We start from the raw sequence: 23,208 nt of genomic DNA on the forward strand, positions 1-23,208 counted from the left end.
GTTAAAATTACAAATTGTTTTTTAAGTTTTTAATTTTTGATTGACAGCACACATTTTTAATTTTATATTCATATATGCACAATGTTTTTTGAAAATGTCGATGAACTAAAATCAAATTTCGACGAATAGATAATTAATTATAACTTAAAACTAATAATTGTTTAAAGTTTTTTGATGAGCAAAGAAGTGGACTGTGGACTAAGGTTTTGCGGGGTACCACTCCACTGTGGCTATATATACTTAGGTATAACTAATTAACTGTTCGTTCAAAGTTAAATTTATATCCAGCAAAATATATTGCTATGATATGCTAACGAATCATGTGATCATTCAAAAAAAGTTAAACTTTTAAAATGATAAAAAAAATATAAAAATAATTTTTTTTCCTTGGGCTTTTGTAATAGATTTAAGTTATGTAAAAATAATAGTTTCATACACTTTAATGCTTTTTGGGATACCTTCCTAAAGTGAGTATTTACGGTTAAAAGAATCACTTTGTAGATGTATTTTTTTTTTTAAATCTTTAATTTATGTTAAGTTCGGAAGTAAAAGTGACACTTTGATTAGTTGTCTTTGTTATAACTGTGAATAAATTATCACGCTCCCATACTATTCTCATAATAGTGTTATTTATATATATTTATACTGTAATAAGTTGTGAGGTTCTAAACATTTTAATTAATCATAAACCAGCATTAACTATTATGCCCACAACCCATATGCGGTTTGATTTATTTAAAATACTGAATTAGACAAGCCAGTCATTATACATTTTTAGCTTATAGCTTTTAGAAACATACAAAACTGAATAATGAACAAAATAATACACAATAATAAATAGTAATAATTTTTATTGAAACTAAGTTAAAATAGGTTACTAAACATTTTAATTATAAAGTTATAATTACTATTGTTAATTGTTATTCAGTTCGGTATAACTATTACTGATTTTTGTTGATAAGTTCATGAGATTTTATCGTGTCCCTTATTATATTGATATCTATATACTATCTAATTATAATAACTTTAATATACTTATAAGTTATATTACTATATATAATATAACGCAAAATATACTACGTTAGCTATATTTACTTATATTGCATGAGTCAAATAGTTAAGATAGGTCGGCACATTGTAATCGAACTACATTATATATGAATATGACTGACTAGCTTAATGAAATAAATTGTTCGCATTGTTTTAAATGTAAAATAATATTCCAATACAATATTTTATGCGGAATAAAACGAAATAATACATATTGACGTATTTCCCAATAGGTAATAATCAGTTATTCTCTGAAACCGTAGGTACTGCAGTTATAGATTTCAATAATTTATAACTTTTGTAAGCACCGTGTTTAATATCTGTATTCTAAATAAACGCATAACAATGGTTAAGTTTGAGTTTTGAAAACTTCAATAGGTCAATGTAGGTAACCATATTATAATAACTTTAATATATATATATAATATTGTTGTCCTTTAAAACTATACCTAACTACCTATTTGTGTAGACACATAAATTAGCAAGGTAAGTTGTTCTAGACCTCAAATAATCTGATCCCACGCCTTTAAATAATAATCAATAAACACGAGTACATAAGTATAAATAGTTAAAACTTAATAGAATTGTATGTTTTCTTTGTTAACAGAATATTTTTGTAATTAAATATTATTTTGTTTTAATTATGAATAAGTACGTATTTTACAATATACAAACTCAATATTCAAACTTTACAAATCGAAAATAACATAACTGTTAGTGACTTAAAGTAGGTATTCAATATTTTATTAAACTCAATGTTCAAAGTATACATAGTATTTACCTCTTGTGTATTAATATTTTTTTTTATTTATAAGAAGAAGCTAAGTATGTAATCTAAACTTTATTTAACTTAAGAAAACCGAGACTTGCAAAGATATAAGTTTTGATGTGCAGCTTTCAACAAAACTTAGTATTTATAAATTGCAAATTAAATTATAAGGCTAGTTTAAAAAGATAAATAGAAAAATATATATCTTAAATAAATCGTATTATTCACATCATAATGTACTATTAAAAATTGATTTCAGTAAAAATTAAAAATATAAGTGTTATTGTAATAAAACATAACAAGTTAATTTTAAATATTATGTATTATATTTAGATAAATCTAAAATAAATAAATCAAATGATTCAGTACCGAGATTGAATTTTGTCCATCCTAAAAGTATAAATATCCACTAGTCTACTTCATGATGACATTTATATTTTGTAATTCATTAAAATAGTAAGTTAAATTTTAAGAATAAAATATGAGAACAATATTATGATACGTCTTTAATGAATATAAATAATAACATTGTATGTTGGTGCACTAGACTACACCATTATTGTATGTTAGATTAGAGCAGATATTTGTATACTTAAGTACCAAAATAAATATGATAACTCATCGGAACGAATTTAAACATTTTACTTACGATTTTTGAGGTTGTTTAATGGCAATTACATTGAACATTGATTGATTTATCTCTTATGCAAATTCTACCCCACGCAAAATAAATTGTATTAGCCAAAAACTAAAACAACTTACAAGTTTAAAAGGCCGAAAAAAATCAGATAAATCTTTATTCCAATTATTACGAAAACGTGTAGGTACTCTCCACCATGTTATTTGAATTATTACAAAAATATGGAAATTTCAAGCTTGTGATGTTTTCCGTAGACTTAACTGTTTTATTTTATTAAATTTGTGTATTCCCGTGGAAAAATCTTTAAGCACATGCTAATATTTTCCATGAAATAATAATTATTATAATAATATTATCTTTTATCCGCCTAATGACGTTGATCGCTAAACTTTAATACAATTATTCCATATATTTTTACTACCTCATCATATTATAATAATATAACAAAATAAATATTAAATTATAATTAAACCCTTATAATGCAAGACGATTCAAATTAAGTTGGTCGACGTGTCGTATTCGTACCTGATTAATTATTTGTATTATAATACAATCTCGTTCGTTTACACGAATATATAACTTCATTAGCATCACCTAGTTTTTGCTTATTCAGCTTCACTATAATACCTGTAGCCCATTCAAATCATGCCTCCAATAAAAGTTATACATTATATTATAACGTGTTATTCAATGATTCAAACTTGAGTCGTAGTTCGTTTTTAAATATAATGTAATCAACTGGAACGCAGGTTATACACTTCCAAGTAGTTTTGAATTAATAAAAGAACGTTTATTTTATATTGTATATTATAATGTTTCCAACGACCCAGTTATCTAGGTCGATTTGTGTGTAGTTCGTAGGTACGATAGGAATATTAAGTAGTGGCTGATTATTCTAGACCAAAGCGAGAATTGTGAGACGTATCGAAAATACATTATTTCTAGAACTTAGCAATATTTTATTTAAGATTTAGGTGGAGGTACATGAAGGTATAATTAGTATTATAATGACGAATGCTTTTATTACAATTATTTCGGTTACCAATGTGGTTTTTAAGGTAGAGTATCGGAAATAAAACTCAAAAAGTTTCACTCTCCATACATCAATAACAGATTGGAAATAAAACACATTTAATATTTAATATTTATAGATAACTTTTTATTCCGTGTTATTGGGGGAAAAGGAATCACGAAAAACGTCAAAATAATGTTGAAGACATTAAAACAAATACGGTTGTATGTTCCACAGTCCAAATCTCGAAAATTGTTTTATTTTCTCAGAATTAATAGATTATTAAAGTGATGAAAAATAAATACTTTGATTTCTTAGATGTGCTCACGGAAAAACACAGGAGTGTGTCAAGGATACGTTTTTATAATACCAGAACAACAATTGTAGTAAACACGTAATATTTTGATTGGTAGTAAATTAATGATTTTGACTAGAAACGAGGTACGTTGATATGAATAATATGTGAATAAGTACAGTGAAAAATTCAATTTCGAATGTTTTCTAATTTTATCTAAACAGCGGAGAAAAGTCTTCCGCGACTTTGACGTACGGCTAATAATATTACTCAGGTTGTCATTTGTTTTTCTAGACGTTCAGATCAGATGCCGCGGGCCTTGTCGTAGGAGGAAACCAAATCTAAATTAACTTGCAAAGTAAATTTCGCTTTATCGGTGTCGAACTCTCTGATCGAGTCGTCTGCACTCACGATATCCCGCCAGAACGTTTCGAACTCTCGCGATGTCGTTGAATATTTTGTCCGCGCTTTTTTTTTTATCGCAATTTAAACGGACGGAAAATCACGTCACGGTGACGTCCGGCTAGGGGTGGAGGGCGATTTGGCCAGGTTTGGGTAAAGCACGGCAATATCGGATATTATTATAAACATTTGGCGAATAGTTTTTTTTTTGGGGGGGGGGGCGCACGCGGTTGGTCTCGGCGAGAGGGGGCTGGTGTCGCCGCGGGTAGTGTGCGCATAGGTAGGACGTGACCCGCGGCCGGTAGCGGCGTAACGTTCGCGCGCGACACCGACCGCGTGACGTCATGCTGACGCCGGCGCGACCGGCTGCGGCGCGCGACTCGGGCGGTCCGCTGTCGAAACGTGGCGCACAGTGCGTGAAATGGGAACAGGACGGACGCCACATGGGTTCGTCCAACTACAGTTCATACAACTGTTTGACGAGTTGGGACAGCTACGATAGGATACCCAGGTAAAATCGTGTGTACCTCGCTAAGGGTATTATTATTATTAGATATTATAGATATTATATAGTTATTTATAGTTATGAGTTATTCGGATTACCTGTATGGCAGCAAGTTATTGTAATTATTATTTTGGTAATCCGGATCATCAATTAATATTTTAATTGCAATCGTTTTAATGTTGTGCGATTGTAGAGCGACGTCATATTATTATCTTATAATTTTAATTTTCATCGGTATTATTAATATTGTTATTATTACACAGCCACCCCACGTTCAATGAAAGCAATATTACAAAAGAAATTATTCGGAAATAATGGGATTTTTGCACAGATTTGCATTTCTTTTTTTTCTTTTGTAATACCTCTTAAGTATTGTTTTATGCTCGCTCATATCGGATCTTAATCTTTTCATATTCTCTGTTGTATTGTATTGCATATCTAGGCTAGTGTGATTCTCCTCAATAAAACATATTATGGTGATAAATTAGTAATCAAAAACGTATTTCTTCTATATGTATTCTATTTTTTTTATTTCAAACAGTTACTTCAATTATTTTGAAACACTTCACACAAAACGTCAATTTTATCATAAACCCATACTTTATTGACGTCTCGAGTTGAGCCAAAGTAATTTGTATAATTTATTATATATAGGCACCTACCTAATAATAGTAGGCGCCTAATTACCCAAGTTTCACGACTATGCAGGTACGATATAAATCGATTATACGTTTAATAAAATGAAAATATTATTTTATTTTAACGCTATACCTAATTTTTTATTACATTGAAATATTAATAAGATATTATTGACCCTTATCAGAATTTGATTTCAAATAGGAAACCATTTTGATACGTCATGTGTTTTGAATTCGCAATACACACCAATACTCATATTGTAACTGGTCAATATAAATTATTTATTAGGAGTCATATATATTATGTGCATACGTATATATTTTTTATAGTAGGCTCAATCATTATTATTGAACAAGATGTTTTAGGTCTAAATATAAAGGATCTTCTGGAACAAAAATTTATTTTCAATATTATTATTTTTTGAGGCTATCTATATCGATTAAAATTTTTTGAATTAAAATTTGTTGTATAGTATAAATACAGATCAATGAAATTATTAGGTGCATAGTTCAAAACGATCATAAGTTATAGGTACAATTAGACTATATGAATATATTAAGTATAACATTTGTATTTATAGATAATACAATGAACTTTCAACTTTATACCTATTCACTACCAACAACTATATATTAGCAATAATCATTTCTAGACCAAATTCCAGACTACTCATCATATATATATATACTGAATAAATAACAATAATATTATGTAAATCTGCAGACATTAAAATGTTGTTCCAATACATTTTTTGAAAGACCTATACCTATAATATCATATGCTATAATAACAAAGCAGTAAGCTATAAATTATATACTATGAAGTACTTCATCCTCTAAGCAATTTATTTTCATCTTATTATAAGCGGCTCCCGTGTTATTTCCGTAATTGAGTTCAATATACTAAATTTGTTTTTTTTTTTGTCCATTAATATTTCAGAATGTTTTCATTAAATGTTTTATCAACCCTTAATGACTCTTTCACCCAAAATCTCATTATTTCCAACTTCTCCCAACCCTTGTCGTATCCCGAAAACTTGTGGTTTATGTTGTCTGTCCAATTTGAGAATAACTCCAGGTTTTGAGATAAATTTTAAATTTTGGTAGCACAAAAGTCAGCTGGTTCCTATCCCAATGGCACCGTAAGTGATGAATAAATACTGTTCACACCGATGAAGCAGTGATTTGCTATTGGTAACGGCCAATCATTAAATATGTAGGTGCTCACGACGGCTTTTGTGCTGTATGTACGTCACGAATTCACGATGATGTGGCTTGTACGCAAGTTGAAGGATATACGCAATTATTTTTATCAATTTATTTATTATTGTCCACGCGATGTATTTTTCAATCATATTATTATGCTACAATATTTATTTGTCCCAAACGTATTATTAAACCCGAAACTGGACACGATGGTAAATTTTTGTTTATAAAAAACGAAAAAAAAAAATCAAAACGAAGGTATTATATCTGACGTGCTATATTATGCGGTGATTAAAAACCACATTATTTTTTATTAGTTTCAGTGTTTCACAACATATTGTCAGGTTAATAAGTGGGTTTATGTGTACTTTACATTTTTTTACATAATATTGTTATATTTAACTTACGTTTGTTTTATTAGGTATTTATTATATTATATCTACCTAGATTGAATTGTGTTAAATTCAAAGTAACATAGGTAGGTACAAATCGGATAATGAATATCAACCTCAATATATTTTATTGACGTGACACAATTAAATTATATTGACAATTATTTTATATGACGCAAAAACAACAACAAAAAAATAATGTTAATATCATATTTATTGTTTTGTACATTGTGTTCATAGTTTGTTATAAAGTAGGTGGCAGCAAAATGATAAGTTCAAATTACAAGTCCTACAAAGAAACCAATCAAGTTATGTTGTTATTATAAAAGCAGAATAAAAAAAAAAAATAAGCAATTCGCATACAAAATAAGGTTTCTATATCGAAGAAACCGTGAAAGTTTTACAAATGTGTGCATGTATATTTGATTTTACGAAAATGCTCAATGAATTCGGTCCGTCATCCGGAGTCAGTAAATCAAGATTCGTTCAATTACCTCGACTGAAACTTTTTTAGAAAACCTTGGTTCATTCACAAAGCATTAGTCATATTACCTACCCACAGGACTTACCAAGTCTGAGTGTCTGATTTAACCTATTAATACAATACGACCAGACTGATAATTATTCTGTTAAATAGTTAGGTATATTTCATATTAGTAGTCCTAATACTACAATATGACTACGTATCATTGTACATCGATATTCTTAGGTTAGGTATTTATTTATTTTATGCAGAATGATACTATACAGGGCGTAGCTGAAAAAAAGTGACTAATTAAACAACTTTTGTATTTTTAAAAAAAATTGTTTGAATTTAATTTATACATTACGCTACAAATTTTTTAGGATACAGTTTATTTTTATTTTTTAAACTGAAACAAAACTTAATTTGATAGAAATGTTTTTGGAAACATTCAAAATAGGCAATTTACAAATATGATTTTTATAGTAAACCTATTATATTTAACAGATGCATTTATTGGTGGAATGGGGGGAGGATGACTTAATGCATAGGCCGGAGAACATACAAACATATAATATTATAAGCATTTTTAACAAAACTCTGTTAGTTTATCTCATTTTATAATATTATACAATATATTTGTTTTTTAACTTTTACAAACAATTATTTTTAAATAATTGACGAATTTATTTGAAAACAACTTAGTAAAAAATCATAATATGAAAGGTATAACTCAATATTGTAAAAATAAAAAACTTAACCACGAATCAAATTTAAAAAAAAAAATTAGAGGATTATGTTTCTTCAGCTCTATGATCCTAGCAATATAAACAAATAATATAACAAATATAATGTAGTATTTTATCCTATATAAGCACTACAATTTACATTATATAAATATAAAACTAATCAAAACTATAAATACATTTTAAGATTATTGTAGTGTCAAACAAATTATAAAATATTTGAATTACTTAGTGCCAGACGTCATAAAATAAAACACAATATTATTTTATTATCACCGGGTGATTTAAAATAGTTACTAAGTTAATAGTTTTATTATCTAGCAAGTAAATGGTGTACTTGGTTGTAAGATCACAAAACCATCTAAAACGTTTTTTGGTGCACTCCACTGCGTGTCCATTGTGTTTCATTCAATTCTAAATGACGTAAGTCGTTATCGTTCTACTCAACATTCCTAATCCTGCGTTTAAACCCATTGAAACCCTTTTCAAAAAAAAAAAAAATAACCTTAATATTTTTGATTTCTTTTAAATAGTCACAAACCTTATACAAACGATGACGTGACAAAAATTTTGATATTGTCCTGAAAATGTCTGATTATTTTTATTGTCATTTACCATACTATATAATATTAAATAAACTTATTAGTATACTTAATAGACACAGTTAAAAATTAGTTTAAATAGTTCAAAAAATATTTTATCTATTTTTGTACAATTTACAGATATTTGATATTTGAAATTTTTCTTTGATAACATTTTTGGTTAATTTTAAAAAATCTTGAAGATGTAATACAATAGGTTCCCCATACATTTTTCTTGCCACGAATAAAACTTGGCATGTCCAGGCTCAGTGAAAAAGCTTGAAAATGTAAATTATTTTCATAGCAATTAAAAAAATATATATATTAAAAACACAATATAGACGTTTCAAGTTCAAATTTTGATCAAATTGTTGTCAAATGACATGAATCTTCAAAACCAAGAAAATTTAAAAACTATAACAATTATAAAGTAAAACAATTATATAATGTTCAATTGTTTTGCCATTTTATTGCCTACCATACATATATTTAATCATATACAATAATTGACTGTAATAGAGTTAGAAAAATACAATAAATAAATATAGGTGGTTTGTAAATTGAAATATAGCCAGACAAACCGTCTTCGATGAGAATCAATTTTCATATCCATATTGAATCATCATTGAATTAAAATCTAACCCATCCATTACAGTGACCTACTCAAAGATTAGTTATATTTGAATCTTATTGTGTATCAAAGTGGTGCCTACTTGTCCACTTTTTGAAAGTTGGATTATTGCCTTAATTTAATTTTCTATAGTAGAAATTGAAATGCATTAAATATAAATTAACCTATTTAAGTTATTGTGTATTATATTAGCCTCTCAGAGACGTGCTCTTCTAAAGTTGAATTAACAAAAATAAATTGTAATTGAATATTAAAAACATACCTACGCGCTGTGTACTTAGAATATTTTACTGTTTTGCCTTTTAAAAATGTTTATAATTCAAAAATGTGACTCACTAATTATTATCATTCTCATTATTAGAATTTAAATGTATATTGATATTTATTAAAAACAATTATAACGTTAACTGTATTCGTTTAAAATGGACTTATTATTACTCTTACCATAAATTAAACCAGTTTGCCATTATTTAATATTGATTTGATTTGTGTAAGTTTATCTTTGTTTGAAATATAATTGTTTTTCATTGTACATGTTTAATTAGATGTATGATAAATATTATATTCTTCGAGTACTTACAATACTTCAATGGTAATCTGAACTATGTTAAAATATTCTCTAGTTTAAATTTAATATCATTAAATGTACCTAATTTAGTAAATATTATAACGTATATACTATATAGTTTAAATTGATAACATATTGATCCATATTTCACTAGTTCAAAAAAAAAATCATCAGATACTCATAAAATACATTAAGCAATGTATTGATAATCTGTCTTAATAACGAGGGTCGAAGCCCTAATAATATAAACTTTAGTCTGTTGGGGCCCATCCTAAAATGAATATAACGATTATCTAGGTTTTATATCTAATATAAATATTAAAAATGATAATAATATTGATACTTAAATATTATAACTTATTATATTTTACGTATAAATACCAGTGATTTTATTGCTCTGGTTACTATTATAACATTTACAACATAGATACGATATACGATAAACTTACACTATAATATTATATACGAGTTTTAATAAATTCAGAAATGAAATATTTATGACTTCGCTAAATTAAAAAAAAATACATTTTTAATATATTATAAATAAAACAATAACATAATATGCATATTATATAACATGTATTATAATAATAATAATACTAATATTAGTATACGGTACATAACATACTAGTAATTTTTATTTTTTTTATTTTCATCTTGTTTTATTCGCAGCTCCTTTCAAAGACCATAGAATTTATGATTTGGTTCTACTTTTTTAATGAATGAACATCGAGATGTGAGAAATGGCGTTTATAGACAAAATTGCATTCAGTCTCATTGGTCAATAATTGTAGTCCATAATAAGCCATGCAATAAAAAAGTTTATTCTATTTAGACACGTTATATTAAAATACATTGTCTTTTAGAATTACATATTCAGTTATAGGTACATAAAATGTGATCTTAAAATGACTATTAGAATAGTAATACAAGGTGTTGGGCACTCGTCTCGCTTCCCTCTGTACGTTGGTGCACGATGTGGCTTTAGATCAATTTATTACGAAGCAACGATAAATTGTTACCGATGAAAAATGGCTCCAAACGGAATAAAAGTTAAGCAAAATATTTATAAGCCAATTATTACAAGATATTCTCCCTCAATATTTATCAGACCGTCTCCAGTTTTAAGTGCCTCTTCATCATCATTAATCTGAAATGCCCACATTTTTTTTACATCTCATCTTAAAATACTAATTTTGTAAAGAACTCATCCCTATCTAGAGCTCCGTCTCTATGTAATTATTATCTTGACCTTGATTTCTCCTCAAGCCCATATAAAATAATGATAAATAAGATTCGCTTAGAGTTCTGATACTCAATATTTCATTATAGAATCTATAGGTAAGTGGTAACTATTAATAAGTGATATAAATGTTATCACTTTATCGTCTATATCGATAATAATTACTTTAATTCTGTTGTTATCCTTTTCATCCACTACATTTTACTCACGAATACCTGTTTATACTTTTGTTTTATTTAATTTAAGTTTATTAAATTGATCTGTTCAGTTATTGAAGTATTGAGCTTCTACAAGTCTTATTCGAATGAATAAATATATTATTATTACCATCAATTATTTAATAATTCAACTCTTGTGATTTGTGGTACCTACTATATCTATTGTTTTTTTTTTTTTAGATAGTTGGTTTCTCCATAACGCAATTCAATTGTAATAAATAATAGATTTTCGAGGATTAGCCAACTTAATCAATATTTACAAACTTTAAAAACTATTTTATATGAACTCATTACTTTATTACATCAACTATTGTACAAAAAAACTATCAAATTTGATCATAGAATTTATTACAAAATAATGAAAGATTAGTTAGGTAACACAATTTGAAATCCATAAACCATTCAAAGCCACTTTAATAATTAATACATGTACTGATTAATATATCAATAAACAATATGCAACAAAATAATATTTCAAAAATTAAAATTTGATAATATACGCACCATTTTTCTTTAGATAATTTTTAATCTTTCAAAGTAGAAACATGTTTTTAGTAAATATATTTATTGTAAATGTGTATATTAATAATAATAATAATATAACATACTGTAAAAAAAGGCAGTTCAATTACATTGAAAATCCAATTATAAATTAGTTTTTCCGTCAACAATATTAATAAAAAACTTAAAAGCTTATATTTTATCTATCTCAGCTCAATGACGGTAATGAATTTGTATAATTATATACAGAAGACTTGTAAAACATATCTAGTGGGAAAATTATAAAATAATATTTTTTTTTTAACTGACCATACAAAATTAAAAATAAAATAAACCATTGAAGTTTATGTTATAGCTTAGCATAAAAGGGTTAAAATAATATATTATGGTTAGTATAATTATATGAAGTATAATATTGTATTATTTTTTGTCTATATTTTATGCGTAAAAATATTAAATTGACTATAATAATAAAGAATTATAAAAAATAGTAACAAAATGTTTAGGTCACCATAACAACCTCCAATGAACCAAACAAAAACATCAAATCCACTTTGTTTAGTTTATCGACATAATATTTTGAAGATCATTTAAAATTATAATAGCATAATGTACTATGCATATAGTATAGGCTATGTTTATTCGAAAATTGCAGCTTCTCGGTATAACACAATATTATTTTATGATTGATACATTATTCAAATAGGATTATTTTTCCTCGTGAGCCGAATCTGCATGGGTAGGTACACCACGGGTCGGATAACGGGATATATTTTGACATTACCATAAAATACAAATATATTCATAATGTATAAGGTTAGTCTCTGCAGCTTTATTATTATACATTTATGTGTGCTTAGCGTTCTATAATTTCTTACAAAATGTCGTGTTCGTTATTTTCGTCTAAGCATCCTACATAACTCTTTATTCGAACGTTTAGTTCTTGGAAAAATAACACGGCGGCGGTTTGTGACTCCTGTCGTTTATTTGACGAATTCGAATTCCAAACGTACGAAAAATTCGCGAGTCGCGAGACCCGATGCGGGGGTACCTACACTATGCGTATATCATGCTCACCCTTACCACGTCACAATTATAAAATTCTTATAGGTACCACATTTTAGGGGGCGGGAGGGCGGGGATTTGACGAGCATGCAACCATAGATATATAATACTTTTAGTGGTCGAATGCTATTACCGGCGAACCAAAAGCAATTATATAGCGTTTTACACCACTGCCCGCTGCCGGTGTACATGTGATTTCGTATCGCGCGGTACGAGCACGGAAAACATAACGGAAGCGCATCGGAAACACGCGGGTGGGACGTTGCAAAAGTCACGAAACCACAATAACCACTGCCCACCTCGTTTTGTGCATTCCGGGCACGTAAAAGTGAATCGATGGGGGGAAAAAAAACCCACCAAAAACATTGTCATTTAGTGTAAATTGTGGTCGGTCCGTTTCGATTTCAATGCGACGACATAATATTGTGTGGGAGTATATGGGTACACTCGGCATAGGCACATCAAGTTATACGACGTCACGTGAAACGCCTGCATATAATATGGTATTGAAATGAGCAACCGCGAAATCTTATAAAGGCGGCGGGTTAGGTTACCACGTAGTAGGTAAGCGTTTGCTCGGCCGACGCTATAAAACGAAAATATTTGAAAACATTACACACTAGGTATTGGTAATAATATTGTAACGAGTGCAATAACACACTAATATAATATTAATGCGTAGACTGTAAAGGAACTTGTGGGCGCGATAGTTAGTAGGTACGACTGAAGGTATGTCTGTAATGTCATTGCGGTGGCACTTAAGGGGCGGCCCCCTCTTCTATTCTTGGCTGGTTCGATGTTCGAAATGCATTTTCGTTTTGCATTAACCATAACCGACGTATTACGTAGGTACGACTCACACAAAAGGTAAAATACATTCCCTGTCCGACTGCCATACTCATAGTCGTAGTTGTCGAGCAAAATCGATAACTTTTATACGTGTGTACACTTTATAGTGTGCATTTGTGGTAAGACGTTGCCAAATGATTGTAATGCATTTCGTTTAAAGAAAAGTGTAAGGTGTAGAGCATATAACGCGCAGGTATCAATTTATTATAACGGAAAAAGCTGATGAACATATTACCATTATGACTCGGGTAGAAAATGTCATGTAGATATTTTTTTTAACACTAGGTGCACCCGTTAATCTCAATATTTAAGTTTAATAATTACCTCGACGTTGGACTTCAAACCTAAACAATATAATCATTATTTGTTTTGTATACAAACAAATATAGAGAGAGAACATTCTAGTAAAGTTTGTATTTAAATGTTCGAAAAGGGTACACAAGTATATATTGTTATTCAAACACAAATAATGACATCCAACTTCTTATTCGCCACATTTAAGTGGAAAGGACCGGTCAAAAGGACTAGGTACATACACGTTTTTTTAACATTGAGTTATTCGATTACGGATTAATCAAACATACAGTCAAATGTTCCAAACACTTTCATACACTGCGACTCACCGTACTACAGTATTTTTTATATATATGTATATAAAACTTATTTACCTAACTTGATGGAATATTACTATTCGAATGTAATTCACTGTTCCTACGGATATTGATCAAAATAATCTAACTTTTGTTAAAACAATTAAAAATAAATGTATCGTTATCAAAGTTAAATTGCCAGTCAATAAACATTGTGAAATTTAGCATTTGAGCAAACTCAAAGGAGTAAAAAAAACACGTGAACAATAAATGTTAAACATTGTAAAAGTAAATTATGTATAGTATGCTCGTTGCTAATAATATAATAGTTTAATACGAAATAAAATATTTAAACATTTAAAATCCTGTAACAAAATTGTACTTTAAATACGAATTCTCTAATTCCTTTTACACGGAACTGTAATCTGCTCACATAATGGACTGTTGATGTTGCTTTCCCTGTTATACCTTTGTACGTTTTAACTATGAAAGCGATCTGATTGTTGCGCTATTATATCGTTATTTAACATTATAATGTTAATTATTTGCTCATTAAACACCGTTGTTTTACAACCACTTAGTTTTTATTTAATCAAAACATCGTATTTTAGTACAATAAGTTATAAACCGTTATAATTCACGTGTTGTAGTCAGAAGTGTACATTAATACTACAAAACGAAATAAACCGCTTTCGTTTTCAGTTTTATAGAGGAAAAACATATTTAACTGACAATTATCATTAACCTACTATGTACAAGCTTTATACGGAATATTGTAAACGTCTAATATCTCATTTGTAAGTAGTTTGCCAAAATGTAGAGATGAATAATTATTATAATATTACAATAATGCTGGTTCTAATTAAAAATTATTTATTCATTCCTAAATCAGTGGGTATGCGTGATATCGAACACATACGTTGTCGCGTTCGAACAGTTTAATAAGACGTTTAGTCTAAGAACACAAAATACAACTTAATCACCCACCAAAAACTTATATCTGTATTTCTTTTTCTATTTAACATTTTTATGGGAGTATTTTAATTTATACTAAAAGGAACACATGCAAGGTTGTGTGTACATCTACGTTTAGTCGATACTATCTTGTCCGGTGATGACACCTAATCATAGTAAATTATCCCCTTGATTTCTCTGTATACGTTATAAGTTTAATATAGGAGTATTATTTATTTAATATACTCTAAGTCATTGTCCCAAAATGACATCGAATATATTATCGCACAAGGAACGAACGGAAGTTATTTAATCCAATAAATAATATATTGCTTTGAAAAAATTAATTTAAACCATAGTTAGTATAACTCAACTAACTGAACGACAAATTTACTTAATAAATAGTTGAATGATTTATTTATAATGTTATATTGTGTGCGTATAAAAAATAAAACTAAAAAACTTCATTTTATAATTGTAAATTTTGATCATAGCTTAAAATGATCAACTTGTTCATGTATTTATTTCTAAATTATATTGATGCTATAAAACACTATAATATATAATATATTATTATGTATAAAAATATTTTATTATATTAAGATACGATGTAATCAGATAATATATCGTAAGTCAATTGCTGTCAAAGATTTTATATTTATTAATTATATATCATTTAGTAGTTTCTGAGTATGTGGGTTCTAAGGACAATACAAAATGGTGTTAAAAAAAATATAAAACATTTATTATCTTGGATCTAGTATTTATTTAACTTAGATATTTTTTAAGAAACATAAAATGTAGACAAATTAATATTAATTACTAAAATGTTCAAATCGTCAAATCCCCGTACCTTATAAGCGCATTATCATGGACCTATTATGCTTAGCATACAAAGTTAAATAAATCAAAAACTCGTTTAAATTGTAATTTAGTTACATCAACATTTCCTAAATAAAGTATCTCGATACATAATTTATAGAAAAAAATGTTGATACCCACTTGGAAGAAATAAGTTAATATGGCTACACACTCCTTAATTGGTATATAAAATATAATGATTTGAAAATATTGTCTTTAATATATTTAAAAAATCCAAAAATCGGTTATTCAATAATACTCTGTGAATCAGCCTGTATACTGCCAACTACACGAGGTCAACGAATAAAATGTTAAGGTTTTTTTTAATTTTTAACAGTAAAATTTAATTTATAAAACCTTAAAATAAATTATATTTAAAACCAACTGTACTGTTTAATGTTTTATATTTCTAATTACAAGGTTTATATTTAGTGGCCAGGAAGAATTGCGTAATATATACAGTAAAACTTTCGTACAACGAATACCTGTAATCCGTACAATAAGTTTTAACTTTTTAATAAAGTATTTTCGAAGATTATCATGGCTGTTCCTTTGTAGATATATGTGTATGTTGTACATATTATTTATAATTCTATACTTAGTTATTAACTGTTGATTACAAATTATTTTCACTAACCATGCTATGTTGGTTAACTTTTGAAGTCTTTACGGTTTTATAATATTAACAAATCCATTCAAATTTTTAATTTAATTAATTATTAAGAAATAATGAGAAATAAAATGTAATTTTTTTTACATAAAATGTGATGTAAAATCAATACAATTTCAATTTTGCTCGAAATTTTAAATGTTGATTTTAGTATTTAGGTTTAAATGGTTGATTGGCTTTAATTCTTAAAAAATAGTTGTAATCTGTTTCTTTATTTTGGTGACCCGCAATTCATATATCTATAGACTATAGCTACCTATTGATTATTTGAATAAGCAAATTCGTATTTTAACGTTAGTTAAACAAACTCAACATTAAAACACAACCGAGTTCATTAAAAATGTATTATTATTGGTGGAACGGAATTCACTGGAAAATAAACAAAATAGTATTGTTAAATACTTTGGGGGCGGAAGTGATCCGAATAAAAATAAATTATTATGTTTGTTATGCGAATGTTATTAAAAATAATATTATATTTTTAAAGTAAAAACGAATATATTTTTATTTTATTAAAAATACTTAGTCAACATAATAATATTGTAAAAACTGATAAATTTTTATTTTGTTTATTTAATTTTACTTAACCTAGGTGTTTCCCATGCTCATAATATTAATTATTTGTTTTCATTTATCTGTTTACTTCAACGATATTAACATATTTTAAGAATACTATGCAGTATAATCTTAGACTCAAATAAAATATATTTAATTTAATTTTACTAGATCACACGTAAATAACTAATCAAATTGTAATTTATGAATGATAAAGAAAATAAACATATTATGTATATCAATTTAAGGCAAACAAATGTTGCCCATTTGTTCTATTTAATAATAAAATCTCATCAAGAATTTAAAAATTAACTCTTTTGTATCACACAAACAGCAATTGGCATTTGTCGTATGAAATACATTATTGTATTCAATTGAACTCGGAAAACAAAATGAATCAGGTCTTATTTCAGTATTAACTCAGGTACATATGTCTAATTTTTGGTTACAAATATTATACATACAATTTGTTTGATCACTAAATCATGTTAATTTACCCTTACTTTTTACAATACGTTTATCTATATAATAGTTCATTATTGATACATTCAATATTTAATGATTGTTTATACAACCTGGCATTAGAATATTAATATTTAGTTTAATACTCTTAAAGTACACAACTATATTTCACCTTTATATAGAAAAATCTTTTATTTTCAAACTTCGATATGAAAGCAATTTTAGCTTCTCTTTTAACCAGCAACGATACCACTTCTGTATCAATGTACTTCAATCTTCAAATTTAATTTTATTACACAATATACATAAATTATACTTATTACCAATTATTCAGTAGTATGGCACCATTCAAGAAAGGCAAAACATATTACGCTGAGTATTCAAATTGCAGGTTATCAATGATTGAACATCATCATACCAGTATAAAACATATTCTGAATACTTAAATATGACATAAATGCATAATTATCTAGTATCTGCATTCATATCGTATGAATTCATTAATACACAACCTTATGAATTCACTGCTTATTGCAAATGTGTCATCGTTATAAATATTAAAGTATTATACAAGATTAGATTATTAGAATGAAAAAACTAATTATTCATCGGGACGTGTAAGACCCAAAATGCGCATGCAATATAAATCCTATACACAATTAAACAGAAAACAATATTTATAAGTGACAATAAAATTGTTAAAATAGTAGAATAAAAATGGACGGCCAAACATCAACAGACAACGAATCAACTGAACGGCATAGGGTAGGACACCAGCACACCACACACAAATTTACCGGCGCCGTCTAATCTAAAGTATCATAACATCGTCTTCAAATACTTGATGGACCGTCACTATCGCTAACCAATAGCTTAAATTATTTTTATAGTCTATCGAACTGCTTGCAAATAAAAATCTTTAGCTCTATGACGTTAGTGGTAAGAATAGAATACCTACTTAAATTTTATTTTCAACAGCGTATCAGTAAATATGGACTAGTACATAAATGCATTTTAACGTCTCTATTTTAAGACAGAGTCGATGTTGGACTTAGTGTAAAAGATTGATATTCATTAGGTAACTATTATATGATTAATCATAACGAATTACTATACTTATACAAATTAAATTACATATATTTTAAATAATGAAACATAATATAAATTGATTGCATTTAAATAGTGAAAATTCCATTAAGAAACAATAATAACACAATTCAAAGAGAAATATTAAAATATTCCTATGGTATTTATTAAAATATATTATATTATGTATAATGTAATGTGTAGTACTTATTTCTCTTTTTTTTAAACTTTATTTAAATTAGAAGGTTACTGCCAGAAAAATTTGGTCTGGAAGCCGAATCGTAAAATAATCTGCTGCATTAATTTGAGTTGTATACCATCATAATATTATTATTAAAATTAAGTATTATAATAACTGAATTTAAAAAAAACGATATTTATGTTTCCAAGAAATCTATGATATCTAAACTTATAAAGTTAAATAGCGTTGCATTATCTTATTATGCTATAAGTATTGTGATAACTGATAAAAACTCTAACTCGATGAACTCGAATTTCTAAAGCTATTGTATAAATAATAAATACAAGGAGAATTTCATCAGAACTAACATTTTTGTTGGCAAACTATATTGTAAAACGTATGCTAACAAACAATGCATATTTTATGCTTAGGTATCGGTCTTTATTGAATGAAATAAAAAACTTTTTTTGAACTTTGGTCAATATTGACTTTAAAAGTAATTGTTAAAATGTATAGGTATATAAGTATAATAACAGTAGCGTTTTATATTTGATTTACGTTTTATACTAAACTATAAATAATTCTATAATATGACTAGGTGTCTAGGTTAATTATGAATTTAATTTTTACTATAATACATCTGTCTAATTGGTCATCATATATATTATATTTATACATATTATATTCCATTTCACGCAAGACACTCTTTATTTATGAAACACTAACTTTTTGAAAACCTTTCATTTTAGTGATTTTAAGTCATTATAAAACAACATTTTTGGAAAAAAAAAATTTTAAATATGTTTTAAAAATGAGGGTTTTACGTAAATTGATCATCCGGCGTACATACATTAAGTACATATTTTATTATATAATTTGATTAAAATGTTCTATAATAAATTATTAAATACTAAAAATTGTAGTTGTATGTTGTATACAAAATATTTAAAACCTATATATAAATTCATAAATACCATCTACAATGTTATTTAAATTAAATACAAAGTGTATAAAATATTCGTCCATTCCACAAACTAAATAAATGTGACTTAATTTATGTTATGCAATTTATATTATTATTTGTATCGTCAAATAATATCAAACATACCATCAACGAACATTTTGTACATTTGATTGTTTCTTTGACAAAAGATAATTTATGTATGACAAAGGTATTTCGGGTAAATAGATAATAAAGAAACTTGTTGTACCTATTTAATGCAGTCAAAAACAAAGTTTGAAGTCACACCACATTATCTTTATATTTGTCTAATAAATAATGAATAAAGAACGCATTTAAATGTCCTAAAAAGTAAGAAAAATACCATTAAAAATAAGACGCAGTGCACCAATAATATTACAAAATTTTCCCTAAAAATAGTTTTTAACATAATGTTAAATAAGAATTACCAAACGAAAATGTACTTGTATTATTTAAATTTTCGTAATTTGATGTTATCTCGATTGGTGCAGGTCGTAAATAAAATGAACTATCTGTGTATTACTCGCACTTGTATTTACTTCAAGTGACGAAAATATGGTTTGTTACACTGTGGTGTAGCCACTACCACTTTTGTCTGGTACTTATTCGTAAAAAAAATACGACAAGACAAAAAGACAAAATAAATAACACCTATTTAATTTTTTTTATTTTAGTGGTGTAGCTTATGATAATTTTTTATTAAATTTTATTCATTTCTATAAAATATACGAAAATTGTACTAAAAGTTGTATTTTCAAGTTCTTTGATGTAGGCACCTATGAACCGACCGAATATTTTCCTTGAAAAGGATTATTTTAAAAAAAAATTGCAATTTGCATTTAAATCTTTACCTTAGTAAGTAGGTATACATTTATCATATAACATTTTTTTGAGACCTGAGTGATAGAGTAACATCTTAGTAACAATGTTTATTATTAAAACTTTAATGGTCTATTAAAAAGAAAATTATTACCTTAAAGCTAATAGTGCCTTACAAATTCCAAAAATTAAGTTATAAATGAGAGAGAAGTGAATAATATTATATACCTTGTATGACAACTGTTTGGTTGTTAAACTTAAACTTAAAATGATTAAAACTTTAAAGCGAGTAAATTTAAACTTCCAAATTTTAAAACTAGGCTTGAAGAAACTTACATATTACATACGTACCGTAAAGCCTTATTTCGCACCAATTTTAAGTCCTTAAAAAGTACTTGTAGTTATAACTGCTATAGGCCACCAAGAATGGAAAAAGGGCATTTTTCCTCCACCTATATACCTTAGTTTCAGCCTTGAATAATTACCAAGGTCCATTACTTGATTATCCCAAAAATAATGGGAATACCTTGTTCATAACCATCGAACGTCTTCAAATATGTCATATGACTTATATTATTGTTAGTCACTGAATAGTGGTTAGTTGAATTAAAATTAAAATATCAAAAGGTAAATAATAATTCAATGAGATTAAACTGTCATTTTAAGATAATAGTATAGTATTATTATAATTTACTACTGTACAAACATTCTTCCAATAATTTATAAAATAATAAATTGTTTGTAACGTTAAGGGTGTATGATATGTTAGTAATATTATCATACAGGTAAATGCCATAAGAAATTGTTTGTTACAATATTAATGCGTAACTACGTAGGTAGTACTATTTTTTATACTTTTAAATAATTTAATCATTCATTAATTCATTAATAATTATGTTATAATATTTTCAAAGTTTCACTGTAAGATAAATTATTTTAGTGTAATCTGTATCGATGTATTTTCTATTTGTATAATATCAGCTTTTTTAAATATAACTTAATCTGTATCAATATTCAAGGATGGATTTATTTATTATGTATAGTTATCATTTATTTATCCGTAGGTATCAGTTAATTATTGGTACTGGATCTGTAAAAGTGATAATAAATATAATCATATCATAAAATTCGTGTTTGCAGGTCGTGTTGTGTACTTGTGTTCGGATATTTCGACTGGAAACTCTGAACGTTAATTATTATTTACGGTGAGAGGAGTATTTTTAATTAAGTGCAGTCATGATAACTTTAATACTCACCAACATTTATGCACTATGCATGACGTGCGTGATGTTGAAACGTGCGATGAACGATAAGAGAATTTGGGAAAAATACCGAATTAACTTTGACAGCTGGCATACCTTTAATTTGATAATCCACATATTATAGTAATACGATTTAAAAATTATATTTAAACTATAATTGGGTATAAGGTGCATTCACGATGATACTAAAAACAGTTTATTTTTTGTAAATGCAAATTTCAATACATATTATATTTTTAATTTCCGCAGTTCGTATATATTTGTAGTCAACAAAAGGAAACTTAAGACTACCTATTCACAATCTTTATAAGAACATCACTATAGTAAAATACGGTGATTTATATACATTTTAACTGTGAATAATATGAGGAGGGAGGCCAACCAGTGATGGAACACGACGTGGTACTTTTTAGGTTAATACATTTCTATCTAAAATATTTTCTCTTGTGTCAATGTATAGGATTTATGGGTTGTGTATTGGATTAGATTTGCGACATTAACGTGTTAGCATAGCTTTGGAGTTACAGGATCTATAATGTTTGGTGGCTAGTAGGTCAAGTGATTCGATTTTAAGGTCAAAGTGTACTAGTGTAGTGTGGAGTTAGATGCAAACCAAAGTGCGGGGGTTATCATACGGAGGGTGATCGACTGGAATGCTTGTGTAGTGCGAATTTGGGATGGCTTAGCACAGCCCCAGATTTGGACCGCGTATGGCCATATGGGTCGTAGAAGAGATTTATACATAATACATTTGGCGTGGATGGGAAGGCCTGTTTATTTACATTTTTTTTTTATCGAATGATAATATTTAAACATAGACTAATGTTTAATTGTTATTTGGCGATGGCATACCAGTTTAAATACCTATAATTTTTTTTTATTAACCAGAAATAATAATTAATGTTAATATCTTACTATGATGACTTATGTCCTATGGCACCTACTTATTATAGCCTCATAACTACATGGGTAAATTTGAACAAATGAGAATAATTAAGTAATGAAGTACCTA

At 27.3% G+C, this 23,208-nt stretch overlaps 1 protein-coding gene across 5 annotated transcripts in view; it reads left to right on the plus strand.

The window, feature by feature from the left end:
- LOC111040396 (potassium channel subfamily T member 2) overlaps window positions 1-23,208 on the plus strand; it is a 175,206-nt gene that overhangs the window by 95,094 nt on the left and 56,904 nt on the right. For 2 of the 5 annotated variants that reach the window (XM_022324304.1, XM_022324308.1), the window contains exon 1: window positions 4,498-4,679. The exons of the other annotated variants lie outside the window; for them this stretch is intronic. In XM_022324304.1, the coding sequence (XP_022179996.1) occupies window positions 4,513-4,679 (167 nt within the window). In that variant the 5' untranslated portion in view covers window positions 4,498-4,512. Of the gene's footprint in view, window positions 1-4,497; window positions 4,680-23,208 lie in introns of those variants that run through there. 5 annotated transcript variants of the gene reach the window in all.

This window comes from Myzus persicae, unplaced genomic scaffold, assembly GCF_001856785.1.
Source record: "Myzus persicae strain clone G006 unplaced genomic scaffold, MPER_G0061.0, whole genome shotgun sequence".
Classification (NCBI taxonomy): domain Eukaryota; kingdom Metazoa; phylum Arthropoda; class Insecta; order Hemiptera; family Aphididae; genus Myzus; species Myzus persicae.